General features: G+C 55.6%; 1 protein-coding gene across 1 annotated transcript in view; it reads left to right on the top strand.

Annotated features, from left to right (window-relative positions):
- Nucleotides 1-14,644, top strand: part of RPS6KL1 (ribosomal protein S6 kinase like 1) — a 39,033-nt gene extending 24,389 nt beyond the window's left edge. The window contains exons 2-11 of the mRNA XM_073638168.1: nucleotides 5,114-5,363; nucleotides 5,434-5,558; nucleotides 5,691-5,783; nucleotides 5,880-5,927; nucleotides 12,993-13,125; nucleotides 13,205-13,450; nucleotides 13,531-13,620; nucleotides 13,703-13,785; nucleotides 13,859-13,954; nucleotides 14,122-14,644. Coding sequence (XP_073494269.1) covers nucleotides 5,147-5,363; nucleotides 5,434-5,558; nucleotides 5,691-5,783; nucleotides 5,880-5,927; nucleotides 12,993-13,125; nucleotides 13,205-13,450; nucleotides 13,531-13,620; nucleotides 13,703-13,785; nucleotides 13,859-13,954; nucleotides 14,122-14,229 — 1,239 coding nt within the window. The 5' untranslated portion in view covers nucleotides 5,114-5,146 and the 3' untranslated portion in view covers nucleotides 14,230-14,644. The remainder of the gene's footprint in view (nucleotides 1-5,113; nucleotides 5,364-5,433; nucleotides 5,559-5,690; nucleotides 5,784-5,879; nucleotides 5,928-12,992; nucleotides 13,126-13,204; nucleotides 13,451-13,530; nucleotides 13,621-13,702; nucleotides 13,786-13,858; nucleotides 13,955-14,121) is intronic.
- The last annotated feature ends 96 nt before the right edge of the window (nucleotides 14,645-14,740 follow it).

Here is a 14,740-nt window from a genome sequence, read left to right on the forward strand (position 1 = left end):
AAGATCTGGGTCCCGAAGTAGCGGACAGTGGACTTCACTCTGCGGGATAAAGGAGGGGATTTGAACACTGTCTTGCTGGCATTTGAAAAAACTTGCCATCAGAACCATCTACCGGCAGACCAGTGGGTCCGATTCTTAACTTCTTGCCTCAGGGGTAAGGCCCTAGAAATATTTGGGTACCTGCCCAGTGAGACCACCCTGAGCTATGAGGACATCAAGCAGGCTCTTGTCCAGGAGTATAACTTGACCCCGAGACGTACAGGAAGAAGTTCCGGAGTATACAGCGGGGTCCTGCTGAAAGCTGGGCCAATCACATGCAGGCCCTACTGAGAGCAGTTATCAATTGACCACAGAATTGGAGCTCACCATTGTCCAGCAACTGAAGGAGTTCATCGCAACAGAGTCATTTTTGTGGAACTGCCTGGAGAACCTCCAGCAGTACCTCCATGACCGTAAGCCAAAGGGAGCCTCTGCACCAGCGACACTTGCCGACGAGTACTCCAACAACAGGACTCTAGATGCCAAGAAACTTGCCGGCTGGAGAGGAAGTAAGACGAATGGGGTGCCTGCTGTCCCTGCCCCCAAGAGGGCCCCTGCCCATGTTTCCCTTTTCACATCGGTGGGGGAACCCCAACTGCATTATCTCTTCAGACAGCCGGGACACTTCAAAGCCATGTGTCCACAGCGCCAGAAGGGCACAGCCCCGACCCAGAAACTGTCCACTGTTTTGTGTGTGGGGGGTGATGGGAGGTCCCTTGACAACTTTCAGACTGTCACCATAGGGCAGGCTATGGGACTGAGAGACACCAGCGCTGAGATGACTCTTGTGCAGCCTGAGCTGGTGTCACCACAGGATTTGGTACCCGGGAAAACCCTCGCCATCTCCGGGATTGGAGTCGTCGAACCGGCGCTGCCTGTCGCCAAGGTGTATTTGGACTGGGGCACCGGGATGGGAGGGTAACCTCGAATATTCCCATGACTGTTTTGCTTGGGACAGACTTGGGGCAGCTAGTATGTTGCCGCTGAACCCCCCCCCAAGGCCTGATCCACCAGACAACAACGTAATGTCCACCCCTGTTGATGTCAATGTGATTAACATGCCTACTGATGGGGATGTGGGGGTAGGTGATGTACTCTCTCTCCCCCCTCAGGTGGGAAGGGCGGAGTTCAATCAAGCCAGCTGTGATATAAGGCCTTAGAGTATGGCCAGCAGGCATGCTGGAACAGTTTGTCCTATGAGGGGACAGACCGGATGCAGACAGCTGCAGAGGGGGAGCATGCATTTTAGGTTGGGGTGGTCCCAGGAAAGGAAGGGCTCCCAGGTAAGGCCTCATTGGGTAATGACCCAGCAAGGTTCCCGGAGGTGTAGCATAGGGACCGACAGTTAGTGGTACCCCATCTGTTCAAGGCTGAGTTGTTGTGGATTGCACACGAGATTCCAATGGCCGGACATCTAGGGATCTCTAAGACTAAGGCCAGGCCAGCCCAGCATTTCTACTGGCCAAGGATAGGGGCCGATGTGACGGCCTACTGACGTTCGTGCGACATTTGTCAGAGGGTGGGGAAGGAGGGGCGGTTCCTCAAAGCCCTAGATGGGCTCAGCGACCAGGGGACCCAGTTCATGTCACAGCTGATGGAGTCCAACTGTAAGCAAATACAGGTGCAACATCTGGTGACCAGCCCGTACCACCCACAGACCAATGGCCTGTGCGAACGGTTCAATGGCACCCTGAAGCAGATGCTTAAGATGTTAGTCGACTCCCACGGGCGCGACTGGGAGCGGTACCTCCCACACCTGCTATTTGCCTACCGGGAGGTTCCACAGGCCTCAACGGGTTTCTCCCCTTTTGAGCTCCTGTACGGCCAACATGTGCAGGGACCCCTGGCTCTGGTGAAAGAGGTCTGGGAAGGAGACTTAGCCATCCCTGGAGTGTCGGTCGTCGAGTATGTCGTGCGCTTCCGTGACAAGATGCAGGCCTTGACGCAGTTGATGTACAATAATATGACGTGACCCTAGGCCGACCAGAATTCTTGTGAGGACCTACCAGGTGGGTCAAAAGGTGTGGGTACTGGTCCCTGTACCCCAGGACAAGCTTTCGGCGGTATGGGAAGGCTCATAACTTGTGCACCAGCGTCTCAATGCTTTAACGTACCTGGTCACCCTTAACCACGCCTGGGGAAGGCGGGAGACCTTCAAAGTGAACATGATGAAGGCACATCATGAACAGGAGGGCCCTCCCGGTATGCAACCGGCCAGAGGAAGGAGAGGCGGAGACCCTCCCGGACATGCTCGCCCAGGCTAGGGCAAGTGGGACCAGAGAACGTGGAAGTTTGCAACCAGCTGTTGTCAGACCAACGGTCCCAGCTGTGGGCAACCCTACACCCTTTCCGGGATTTATTCAGCAACAAGCCAGAAAGGACAGAGTCAGCCGTCCATCATGTGGACAACCGGGATCACCCCCCAATCTGGCATTCAGCAAATAGAGTCTCCCTGGAGGCACAGCAGCACATGCACCAGCAGATTGATGAGATGCTGAAGCTGGGGGTTGTCCAACCATCCGGCAGGGCTTTGGCCTCCCTCGCCTATAGTCAACGTCCCAAAAAAAGGACCAGACAACCCGGTTCTGCATGGACTACAGGGGGCTCAACGCTGTCACGGTCACTGATGCATACCTAATGCCGTGCATCGATGACCTGCTCGATCAGTTGGCCGGGGCCAAGTACCTTAACCATCATGGATCAGAGCCAGGGATATTGGCAGATTCCCCTGACTCTCGAGGCACGAGAACGCTCTGCCTTTATCACCCTATTCGGACTGTACAAGTCCACAGTGATGCCATTTGGCATGAAGAACGCACCTGCCACTTTTCAGCAGATGGCCAACATGCTGCTCAAGGGACTTGAAGGGTACGCGGCCACGTAACTGGACGACATTGCATCTTCAGTCCCACTTGGGAGGATCGCCTAGAGCAATGGTTCTCAACTCCAGTCCTCAAGACCCGCCAACAGATCATGTTTTCAGGATTTCCCTAGTATTGCAAAGGTGATGCAATTATTACCTGTGTAATACTAAGGAAATCCTGAAAACATGATCTGTTGGTGGGTCTTGAAGACTGGAGTTGAGAACCACTGGCCTAGAGCATCTGGCGCAGGTGCTCAGGCAGATCCGCCCGTCAGGCTTGACAATTTAGCCAGAAAAGTACCAGCTGGGTATAAGTGAGCCCCATTACCTGGGACACCGAATGGATAGGCATGGGAGTTCTAAAGATGTAGCCCAGTAAGGTGGATTCCATCGCATCCTGGCACACCCTCAGGACCAAGAAGCAGGTGACATCCTTCCTGGGCACCACCGGGTACTATAGGAGGTTCCCTATACTCACTATAGTAGCCTTGCAAAGCCCCTGACAATTCTCACCAAGCAGAAGCTGCCCTCCGTAGTCGATTGGACAAACGACTGTAGACAGCCTTCCGGGCACTGAAGACCGCCCTTTCTAGCTTCCCGATACTACAAGCAGCCGACTTTACACAGCAGCTTGTGGTACAAACAGACGCCAATCACTTTGATCTCGGTGCTGTGCTCAGCCAGGTCGACCCTTCGGGCCTAGAACACTCCGTTTGGTACCTGAGCCGGAAGCTCCTGCCGAGGGAGGTGGCCTACTCCACAATGTAGAAGTAATACAACCTAACCTTGGAATAAATCCAAATACCACTTGCAAATATTATAACATTCTTTATTGAAATATTTTTAAAAAATTCATTTTACAAAACCACAAATGATTAAAAGATTTCAAGAGGAAAGGATGAGTCAAAAGAATGTGGACCAGGATACATCCCCGATGTTGAGATCTCATACATATAAATTAGTAGTCATAGGAGGGGTTTTCTTTCCAAGCCCCACCTCTCCGCCCAGTAAACAACATAGGGTGTAAGTATACAAAAAAAAAGTCCCTACATAGGGCTCAGCTCGATATAAACCTTACTGTTGGATATACCAATATAACTCCTAAAATTATATGAGTCTATGCGAAAGAGTTATAAGCTAATGCCCTCCCAAATAGGAGCACCGGTTTAAGTTATCGAACTTACCCATCAGGAATGTAAAAGTGCCCGATCCCGCACCACAAGAAGCGCCGTGACCACGGTAACGTCGACAAGCTATCCCAACGAGGGGAGGTTGCGGACGAGCGTGGGGGAACACCAGAAAGTGCTGCCCCCTAGCACTCTCTAAAAGGGGGAGGTGTGAAGGATGGGGGATGTAATGGCAGCTTACAATCATCCTGTAAGCATGTGTAGCTTTAACTAGACACCTGTCCAGCTTCAAACAAAGGATTTAAACCCCCACCAGCTAGCTAGTAAGCTCCTACAGGAAGACCCCCTGTAGATCCAAATCATGCGGTCTCCTTTGTTCAGAAAGCTATGATTTCATAAGGAGTTATGGAAATATTATATGTCTTAGCCGTACATCGTGTATATTTCCGAGATCCCCAGGAAATGGCGAGCGTTCGCCTGGATCTCGACCAGTTCTAGCACATAGTGATAGGGAGATACAAAGAACAGTAGAAACCAGAGAGCAGAGCTGTGCTTTGTCTCAACACGTAGCAGGGGCCCGGCCATATCCGATGGCACAAGAACCGCTGCCCTAGGACTGTTGTTGGAGTACTCGTCGGCAAGTGTCGCTGGTGCAGAGGCTCCCTTTGGCTTACGGTCATGGAGGTACTGCTGGAGGTCCTCCAGGCAGCGTGCGAGGCGAGCTGGGTGTGCGAGCACAGCGTGCTGGGTGTGAGCGCAGCGTGCGAGGCGAGGTGGGTGTGCGAGCGCAGCGTGCGAGGCGTGCTGGGTGTGCGAGCGCAGCGTGCGAGGCGTGCTGGGTGTGCGAGCGCAGCGTGCGAGGCGTGCTGGGTGTGCGAGCGCAGCGTGCGAGGCGTGCTGGGTGTGCGAGCGCAGCGTGCGAGGCGTGCTGGGTGTGTGAGCGCAGCGTGCGAGGCGTGCTGGGTGTGCCTACGCTGTGAGATGGGTGTGTGAGAGAGCAGTGTGTAATATGCGCCTAGTGTGACAGGCTGAAGTGTCCACTACATCTGTGCACAGTCACACTCCCTTTGTTTGCCCTTTGCAGGACCCTTCTTCGGTCGTCACGCTCAGAGGGGCAATGTGCAGCGACCAGGATCTGTGTTCGCAGTATCGCATTGGGTCCATGGGAATCACTGAGCACAACCCAAGTTCCAAGGCGACATTGAAGCGGGATTACCTGGTGGATGCGGCCAGGCAGCTGCATGTGGCGCAGGAACGAGATGCCAACGAGGAGTATGAAGCGGCGTTCAGTCACTACAAGCACGGGGTGGAGCTGCTCCTGAGCGGGGTCACAGGTCAGAGCTGGTTTCTGCTCTTTTCCCCAGTCTGACGGCCCCCTCATCCTTGTCATTTCCTCCTTTCTAGTGGACCCCAGCAGAGAGCGGCGCGATGCCGTGAAACGCAAAATCTCACAGTACCTAAAACGAGCTGAAGAAATTTTCAACTGCCACCTACAAAGGCCTCTAGGAAATAATGGTGGGGCAGCAGAGGTGAGAGGCACCAATACGCACAGCAGGGGCGGGGGAGAGCGTAAACCCTAAGAATGAGACCCCAGAAGCTGCTGCCCCTGGGAACGTGCTGCCATTCCTCTGGGGTCAGCCTCAGTCTCTTCTCTGTTGCAGGGTTACAGCAGCCTCAGGTTCCGACCCATCCGCATCCTCAGCGCTGCAGTGGAGAACCTGAAGAGCTGCCAGGTCCTACAGGTTATCGATAAGGTGCGCTTATTGGGGACAAACTTCGCTGGGTGATCATGCTCACTCCTTCAGCCCTGTCCACCTCTCACGCTGCTCCATTCTCTTACCACGGTTTAGGTGCAGCTGGTGTATGACCCGACCTCAGGAACAAAGTTTATCCTAAAGGTAACAACTCTCATCATCCATCAGGGCCAGACATGGGGAACGCTCTCTGCTACTGGGACCTCCACTAAAAACAAAATGTCTTGTGTTTCTGTTACACACTGCAGCCGATTGCCCCTGCCACACAAGTGGGTACCCCCAACCATCCTCGCCACACAGGGGGTCTTACTGCCCGTTCCTACCCCACAGAGCCTATAGGCAGGGGCCCCTGCCCAGCACAGCCCCTTGCCCACAAGCAGGACCCTTCACCCATCCATAACCCTGCCACACGAAAGGTCCGCAGATCACTCAGAACAAAATTAGGTCCCGCTGCCCATCACAGTCTCTGCCATACAGGTCCCACTGCCCATCCGTGACCCTGCCACACTGAGCCTATCACCTATCCCTGTTCCTTCCCGACAAGCGCACCCATCTCTGTAACACAAGCGGATACTGCCACCCATAACGTCTCTGCCCCGCAGGTCCCACAAACAGATCCTGCCATCCAGGTCACACAGCTCATACCCGCCCCACAAGCAGGGCCCCCGCCACCCATCACTGCTCCTTGTCTACAAGTGGGTTCCGCTGCCCATCGCACTGGTCCCACCACCCATTCCCCGTTTCTGAAACAAAAGATCCACTGTCTGTGCCATACAGGTCGTACCACCAATCCCTGGCACATGGGTCCCAACATCCATTCCTGCTCTTTACACAAGCAGGTACCACCACCCATCCCTGCCTTTCAAATGCTACCGCTCATCCGTGACCCTGCCAAACAGAGTCCATGACCAATACCTGCCCTACAAGCGGGCCTTGATGCCCATTCCTGTCCCTTTTTCTATCAACGACTCCCACCACCCATCCCTGTCCCTTCCCTACAAGCAGGTCCTACCGCCCCTGCCACACAGAACCCACCATCTATTCCCTGCCCCACAAGGGGCCCCAATGGGCATCCATGGTCCTTCCCTACAAGCAGGTCCCGCAGCCCATCCTGCAGTCAGCCCCACGATTCTCAGTCTATCCCTGCTACACAAGCAGGTCCTGCAGCCCATCCTGCAGTCAGCCCCACGATTCTCAGTCTATCCCTGCTACACAAGCAGGTCCCGCAGCCCATCCTGCAGTCAACCCCACGATTCTCAGTCTATCCCTGCTACACAAGCAGGTCCCGCAGCCCATCCTGCAGTCAGCCCCACGATTCTCAGTCTATCCCTGCTACACAAGCAGGTCCCGCAGCCCATCCTGCAGTCAACCCCACGATTCTCAGTCTATCCCTGCTACACAAGCAGGTCCCGCAGCCCATCCTGCAGTCAGCCCCACGATTCTCAGTCTATCCCTGCTACACAAGCAGGTCCCGCAGCCCATCCTGCAGTCAACCCCACGATTCTCAGTCTATCCCTGCTACACAAGCAGGTCCCGCAGCCCATCCTGCAGTCAGCCCCACGATTCTCAGTCTATCCCTGCTACACAAGCAGGTCCCGCAGCCCATCCTGCAGTCAGCCCCACGATTCTCAGTCTATCCCTGCTACACAAGCAGGTCCCGCAGCCCATCCTGCAGTCAACCCCACGATTCTCAGTCTATCCCTGCTACACAAGCAGGTCCTGCAGCCCATCCTGCAGTCAGCCCCACGATTCTCAGTCTATCCCTGCTACACAAGCAGGTCCCGCAGCCCATCCTGCAGTCAGCCCCACGATTCTCAGTCTATCCCTGCTACACAAGCAGGTCCCGCAGCCCATCCTGCAGTCAACCCCACGATTCTCAGTCTATCCCTGCTACACAAGCAGGTCCCGCAGCCCATCCTGCAGTCAACCCCACGATTCTCAGTCTATCCCTGCTACACAAGCAGGTCCCGCAGCCCATCCTGCAGTCAACCCCACGATTCTCAGTCTATCCCTGCTACACAAGCAGGTCCCGCAGCCCATCCTGCAGTCAGCCCCACGATTCTCAGTCTATCCCTGCTACACAAGCAGGTCCCGCAGCCCATCCTGCAGTCAACCCCACGATTCTCAGTCTATCCCTGCTACACAAGCAGGTCCTGCAGCCCATCCTGCAGTCAACCCCACGATTCTCAGTCTCTCCCTGCTACACAAGCAGGTCCCGCAGCCCATCCTGCAGTCAGCCCCACGATTCTCAGTCTATCCCTGCTACACAAGCAGGTCCCGCAGCCCATCCTGCAGTCAGCCCCATGATTCTCAGTCTATCCCTGCTACACAAGCAGGTCCCGCAGCCCATCCTGCAGTCAACCCCACGATTCTCAGTCTATCCCTGCTACACAAGCAGGTCCCGCAGCCCATCCTGCAGTCAGCCCCACGATTCTCAGTCTATCCCTGCTACACAAGCAGGTCCTGCAGTCAGCCCCACGATTCTCAGTCTATCCCTGCTACACAAGCAGGTCCAGCAGCCCATCCTGCAGTCAGCCCTACGATTCTCAGTCTATCCTTGCTACACAAGCAGGTCCAGCAGCCCATCCTGCAGTCAGTCCCACGATTCTCAGTCTATCCCTGCTACACAAGCAGGTCCAGCAGCTCATCCTGCAGTCAGCCCCACAATTCTCAGTCTATCCCTGCTACACAAGCAGGTCCCGCAGCCCATCCTGCAGTCAGCCCCACGATTCTCAGTCTATCCCTGCTACACAAGCAGATCCCGCAGCCCATCCTGCAGTCAGCCCCACGATTCTCAGTCTATCCCTGCTACACAAGCAGGTCCAGCAGCCCATCCTGCAGTCAGCCCCACGATTCTCAGTCTATCCCTGCTACACAAGCAGGTCCAGCAGCCCATCCTGCAGTCAGCCCCACGATTCTCAGTCTATCCCTGCTACACAAGCAGGTCCCGCAGCCCATCCTGCAGTCAGCCCCACGATTCTCAGTCTATCCCTGCTACACAAGCAGGTCCCGCAGCCCATCCTGCAGTCAGCCCCACGATTCTCAGTCTATCCCTGCTACACAAGCAGGTCCCGCAGCCCATCCTGCAGTCAGCCCCACGATTCTCAGTCTATCCCTGCTACACAAGCAGGTCCCGCAGCCCATCCTGCAGTCAACCCCACGATTCTCAGTCTATCCCTGCTACACAAGCAGGTCCCGCAGCCCATCCTGCAGTCAACCCCACGATTCTCAGTCTATCCCAGGTCCAGCAGCCCATCCTGCAGTCAGCCCCACGATTCTCAGTCTATCCCTGCTACACAAGCAGGTCCAGCAGCCCATCCTGCAGTCAGCCCCACGATTCTCAGTCTATCCCTGCTACACAAGCAGGTCCAGCAGCCCATCCTGCAGTCAGCCCCACGATTCTCAGTCTATCCCTGCTACACAAGCAGGTCCCGCAGCCCATCCTGCAGACAGCCCCACGATTCTCAGTCTATCCCTGCTACACAAGCAGGTCCCGCAGCCCATCCTGCAGTCAGCCCCACGATTCTCAGTCTATCCCTGCTACACAAGCAGGTAAAGCAGCCCATCCTGCAGTCAGCCCCACGATTCTCAGTCTATCCCTGCTACACAAGCAGGTCCCGCAGCCCATCCTGCAGTCAGCCCCACGATTCTCAGTCTATCCCTGCTACACAAGCAGGTAAAGCAGCCCATCCTGCAGTCAGCCCCACGATTCTCAGTCTATCGCTGCTACACAAGCAGGTCCTGCAGCCCATCCTGCAGTCAACCCCACGATTCTCAGTCTATCCCTGCTACACAATCAGGTAACGCAGCCCATCCCGCCCCCTTCCCCACGAGTCTCATTGCCTATCCCGGCTACACAAGCAGGTCCCGCAGCCCATCCTGCAGTCAGCCCCACGATTCTCAGTCTATCCCTGCTACACAAGCAGGTCCCGCAGCCCATCCTGCAGTCAGCCCCACGATTCTCAGTCTAGCCCTGCTACACAAGCAGGTCCCGCAGCCCATCCTGCAGTCAGCCCCACGATTCTCAGTCTATCCCTGCTACACAAGCAGGTCCCGCAGCCCATTCTGCAGTCAGCCCCACGATTCTCAGTCTATCCCTGCTACACAAGCAGGTCCCGCAGCCCATCCTGCAGTCAGCCCCACGATTCTCAGTCTATCCCTGCTACACAAGCAGGTCCCGCAGCCCATTCTGCAGTCAGCCCCACGATTCTCAGTCTATCCCTGCTACACAAGCAGGTCCAGCAGCCCATCCTGCAGTCAGCCCCACGATTCTCAGTCTATCCCTGCTACACAAGCAGGTCCCGCAGCCCATCCTGCAGTCAGCCCCACGATTCTCAGTCTATCCCTGCTACACAAGCAGGTCCCGCAGCCCATCCTGCAGTCAGCCCCACGATTCTCAGTCTATCCCTGCTACACAAGCAGGTCCCGCAGCCCATCCTGCAGTCAGCCCCACGATTCTCAGTCTATCCCTGCTACACAAGCAGGTCCCGCAGCCCATCCTGCAGTCAGCCCCACGATTCTCAGTCTATCCCTGCTACACAAGCAGGTCCCGCAGCCCATCCTGCAGTCAGCCCCACGATTCTCAGTCTATCCCTGCTACACAAGCAGGTCCCGCAGCCCATCCTGCAGTCAGCCCCACGATTCTCAGTCTATCCCTGCAACACAAGCAGGTCCCGCAGCCCATCCTGCAGTCAGCCCCACGATTCTCAGTCTATCCCTGCTACACAAGCAGGTAAAGCAGCCCATCCTGCAGTCAGCCCCACAATTCTCAGTCTATCCCTGCTACACAAGCAGGTCCCGCAGCCCATCCTGCAGTCAGCCCCACGATTCTCAGTCTATACCTGCTACACAAGCAGGTCCAGCAGCCCATCCTGCAGTCAGCCCCACGATTCTCAGTCTATCCCTGCTACACAAGCAGGTCCCGCAGCCCATCCTGCAGTCAGCCCCACGATTCTCAGTCTATCCCTGCTACACAAGCAGGTCCCGCAGCCCATCCTGCAGTCAGCCCCACGATTCTGTCTATCCCTGCTACACAAGCAGGTCCCGCAGCCCATCCTGCAGTCAGCCCCACGATTCTCAGTCTATCCCTGCTACACAAGCAGGTCCCGCAGCCCATCCTGCAGTCAGCCCCACGATTCTCAGTCTAGCCCTGCTACACAAGCAGGTCCCGCAGCCCATCCTGCAGTCAGCCCCACGATTCTCAGTCTATCCCTGCTACACAAGCAGGTCCAGCAGCCCATCCTGCAGTCAGCCCCACGATTCTCAGTCTATCCCTGCTACACAAGCAGGTCCCGCAGCCCATCCTGCAGTCAGCCCCACGATTCTCAGTCTATCCCTGCTACACAAGCAGGTCCCGCAGCCCATCCTGCAGTCAGCCCCACGATTCTCAGTCTATCCCTGCTACACAAGCAGGTCCCGCAGCCCATCCTGCAGTCAGCCCCACGATTCTCAGTCTATCCCTGCTACACAAGCAGGTCCCGCAGCCCATCCTGCAGTCAGCCCCACGATTCTCAGTCTATCCCTGCTACACAAGCAGGTCCCGCAGCCCATCCTGCAGTCAGCCCCACGATTCTCAGTCTATCCCTGCTACACAAGCAGGTCCCGCAGCCCATCCTGCAGTCAGCCCCACGATTCTCAGTCTATCCCTGCTACACAAGCAGGTCCCGCAGCCCATCCTGCAGTCAGCCCCACGATTCTCAGTCTATCCCTGCTACACAAGCAGGTCCCGCAGCCCATCCTGCAGTCAGCCCCACGATTCTCAGTCTATCCCTGCTACACAAGCAGGTCCCGCAGCCCATCCTGCAGTCAGCCCCACGATTCTCAGTCTATCCCTGCTACACAAGCAGGTCCCGCAGCCCATCCTGCAGTCAGCCCCACGATTCTCAGTCTATCCCTGCTACACAAGCAGGTCCCGCAGCCCATCCTGCAGTCAGCCCCACGATTCTCAGTCTATCCCTGCTACACAAGCAGGTCCCGCAGCCCATCCTGCAGTCAGCCCCACGATTCTCAGTCTATCCCTGCTACACAAGCAGGTCCCGCAGCCCATCCTGCAGTCAGCCCCACGATTCTCAGTCTATCCCTGCTACACAAGCAGGTCCCGCAGCCCATCCTGCAGTCAGCCCCACGATTCTCAGTCTATCCCTGCTACACAAGCAGGTCCCGCAGCCCATCCTGCAGTCAGCCCCACGATTCTCAGTCTATCCCTGCTACACAAGCAGGTCCCGCAGCCCATCCTGCAGTCAGCCCCACGATTCTCAGTCTATCCCTGCTACACAAGCAGGTCCCGCAGCCCATCCTGCAGTCAGCCCCACGATTCTCAGTCTATCCCTGCTACACAAGCAGGTCCCGCAGCCCATCCTGCAGTCAGCCCCACGATTCTCAGTCTATCCCTGCTACACAAGCAGGTCCAGCAGCCCATCCTGCAGTCAGCCCCACGATTCTCAGTCTATCCCTGCTACACAAGCAGGTCCCGCAGCCCATCCTGCAGTCAGCCCCACGATTCTCAGTCTATCCCTGCTACACAAGCAGGTCCCGCAGCCCATCCTGCAGTCAGCCCCACGATTCTCAGTCTATCCCTGCTACACAAGCAGGTCCAGCAGCCCATCCTGCAGTCAGCCCCACGATTCTCAGTCTATCCCTGCTACACAAGCAGGTCCCGCAGCCCATCCTGCAGTCAGCCCCACGATTCTCAGTCTATCCCTGCTACACAAGCAGGTCCCGCAGCCCATCCTGCAGTCAGCCCCACGATTCTCAGTCTATCCCTGCTACACAAGCAGGTCCCGCAGCCCATCCTGCAGTCAGCCCCACGATTCTCAGTCTATCCCTGCTACACAAGCAGGTCCCGCAGCCCATCCTGCAGTCAGCCCCACGATTCTCAGTCTATCCGTGCTACACAAGCAGGTCCCGCAGCCCATCCTGCAGTCAGCCCCACGATTCTCAGTCTATCCCGGCTACACAAGCGGGTCCTGCAACCCATCCCGTCCCCTGAGTCTCATTGCCTATCCCTGCTACACAAGCGGGTCCTGCAACCCATCCCGAACCACGAGTCTCACGTTCTATCCCGGCCCCTGCTACACAAGTGAATCCTGCAGCCAATTTTTGCCATATAGGGTTTGATCCCACTTATTCTTGCCCTACAGGACACACCGCTCATACCAGCCCCACATGCGGGCCCAACCACTCATCGCTGCCCTTTTGCTTTCTTTGTAGTCTCTGATGAAGTCAGGTCGTTGTGGCCACGGAGCAGTCACCATTATCCCACAGAGTGTCCCTTACATGGTTGAGATCCAGAAGTTTTACGTCGGGGAAGATTCTCTGTATTTGCGGCTGCAGCATGTTCCAGGTCAGGCTCTCAGTAACATGCAAACTTTTATATTTGTCCGTGCGATCAACTTCTTCCGCTCTTTGCTCCATTCTTACAGGAGGACGTCTGTGGGGACATCTTAAGAAATTACAGACTCAAGGTGCAAACCCTGAGGAGTCCAGTGTGACCCGAACTCTCAGTCCCATCGGCCACCGACGCTCACCAGATGACTCCGTCCATGGGGTGCCAGAGTCACAGGTCAGACTTTGGGGTGCACAGCTGATATTGGCACTGGATACTCTTCACCAAGAAGGAATTCTGTGCAAAGATCTAAATCCCCGCAACCTGCTATTGAGAGACAATGGTGAGACAAGGCTCCGTCCAAGTGGCCATGTGGCAGCAGCATTGTAGAATTTAGGGCTAATGCCATTTTTGTCTGTACAGGTGATGTGCTTCTGACCTACTTTGGCCAGTGGCGAGAGGTTGACCACAGCTGTTGTCCTGATGCTGCAGAGCAGCTGTATGTGGCACCAGGTAAGCTCCTATTTTTTTTTTTGCATGCACCAGACATTGGCACCTTTGCATGGGGGTCTTTAGCTTTTACTCCGTTTTGCAGAGGTCCTTGGGGTGGGTTCAGTGGACGAGGCCTGTGACTGGTGGAGTCTGGGAGCACTACTCTACGAGATGATGTGTGGACAGGTGAGAACACGACAGCTTCTTCTCTTTAATGTTTGGTTGCCTGACAGGGATGGCTGACTCTGTGTCTCTGCAGCCTCTTTACAAGACCCTGACGCCGGGAGTCTTTAATCAGATGGCAATCCCCTACCCAGAACATGTCAGTGTAGATGCCATATCTCTGCTGAGAGCGGTGAGTACGTCTCGCTGTACGAGAGCGGAAGCCAGAACGAGGTCCACCATCACCCCAATGTCATGTTCAGCATTTTCCCTTCTGTCTCGTGTTGGGACACCTATCTTGTGGGGTCACATTCTTGCTCCTGGCCAATGTCTCAATAAGATTTTCTGTCCTAATTTCAGCTACTCGACTGTGATCCAAACAAGCGGCTCGGTGCCGGTCTGGGAGGTGCACAAAGGATTAAATCCCATCCTTTCTTCAAGGACATCGTGTGGAGCAACCTGCTATGAGGGGCGGAGGTCACAGAGCAGAGGAGCACGTGCCTGCATGTCACGCCCAATGAGCACTTTATACCAAAACCAAACTACTGTGTATAAGGGCACCGTGATGTCACAGCTAACATGGTGATGGTCAAGTACCGCTGTGATGTCATAGCCAGTTACCACTGTGATGTCACAGCCAACAAGGTCAGTCAGGCACCGCTGTGACGTCACAGCCAATGAGCAGACTGATTTCGCAGTGATGTTACAGCCAGGTACCGTAGTGACGTCACAGCCAAAGAGCAGCCTGATGTTGCTGTGATATATAAAAAGGTAAACCTTGTGTCCTGTGCGGACTTGATAGAACCTTCACTAGGTTGCAAAAACTGCAAACAATCGGCATATCCAAGGCACCAAGTATTCTTCCAAAAAAGTTTTATAGACATCAGTGTACACAAAAAAAGTAAGATATGCAAGGTTTTGGCCACACAGGGCCTTTTTCATGCCAATCACCTCTTGCTTGGCTTGAAAAAGGCTCTGT

Source organism: Phyllobates terribilis, unplaced genomic scaffold (genome assembly GCF_046119375.1).
Source record: "Phyllobates terribilis strain yellow unplaced genomic scaffold, ASM4611937v1 Scaffold_7__3_contigs__length_470593459, whole genome shotgun sequence".
In the NCBI taxonomy this organism is placed as follows: domain Eukaryota; kingdom Metazoa; phylum Chordata; class Amphibia; order Anura; family Dendrobatidae; genus Phyllobates; species Phyllobates terribilis.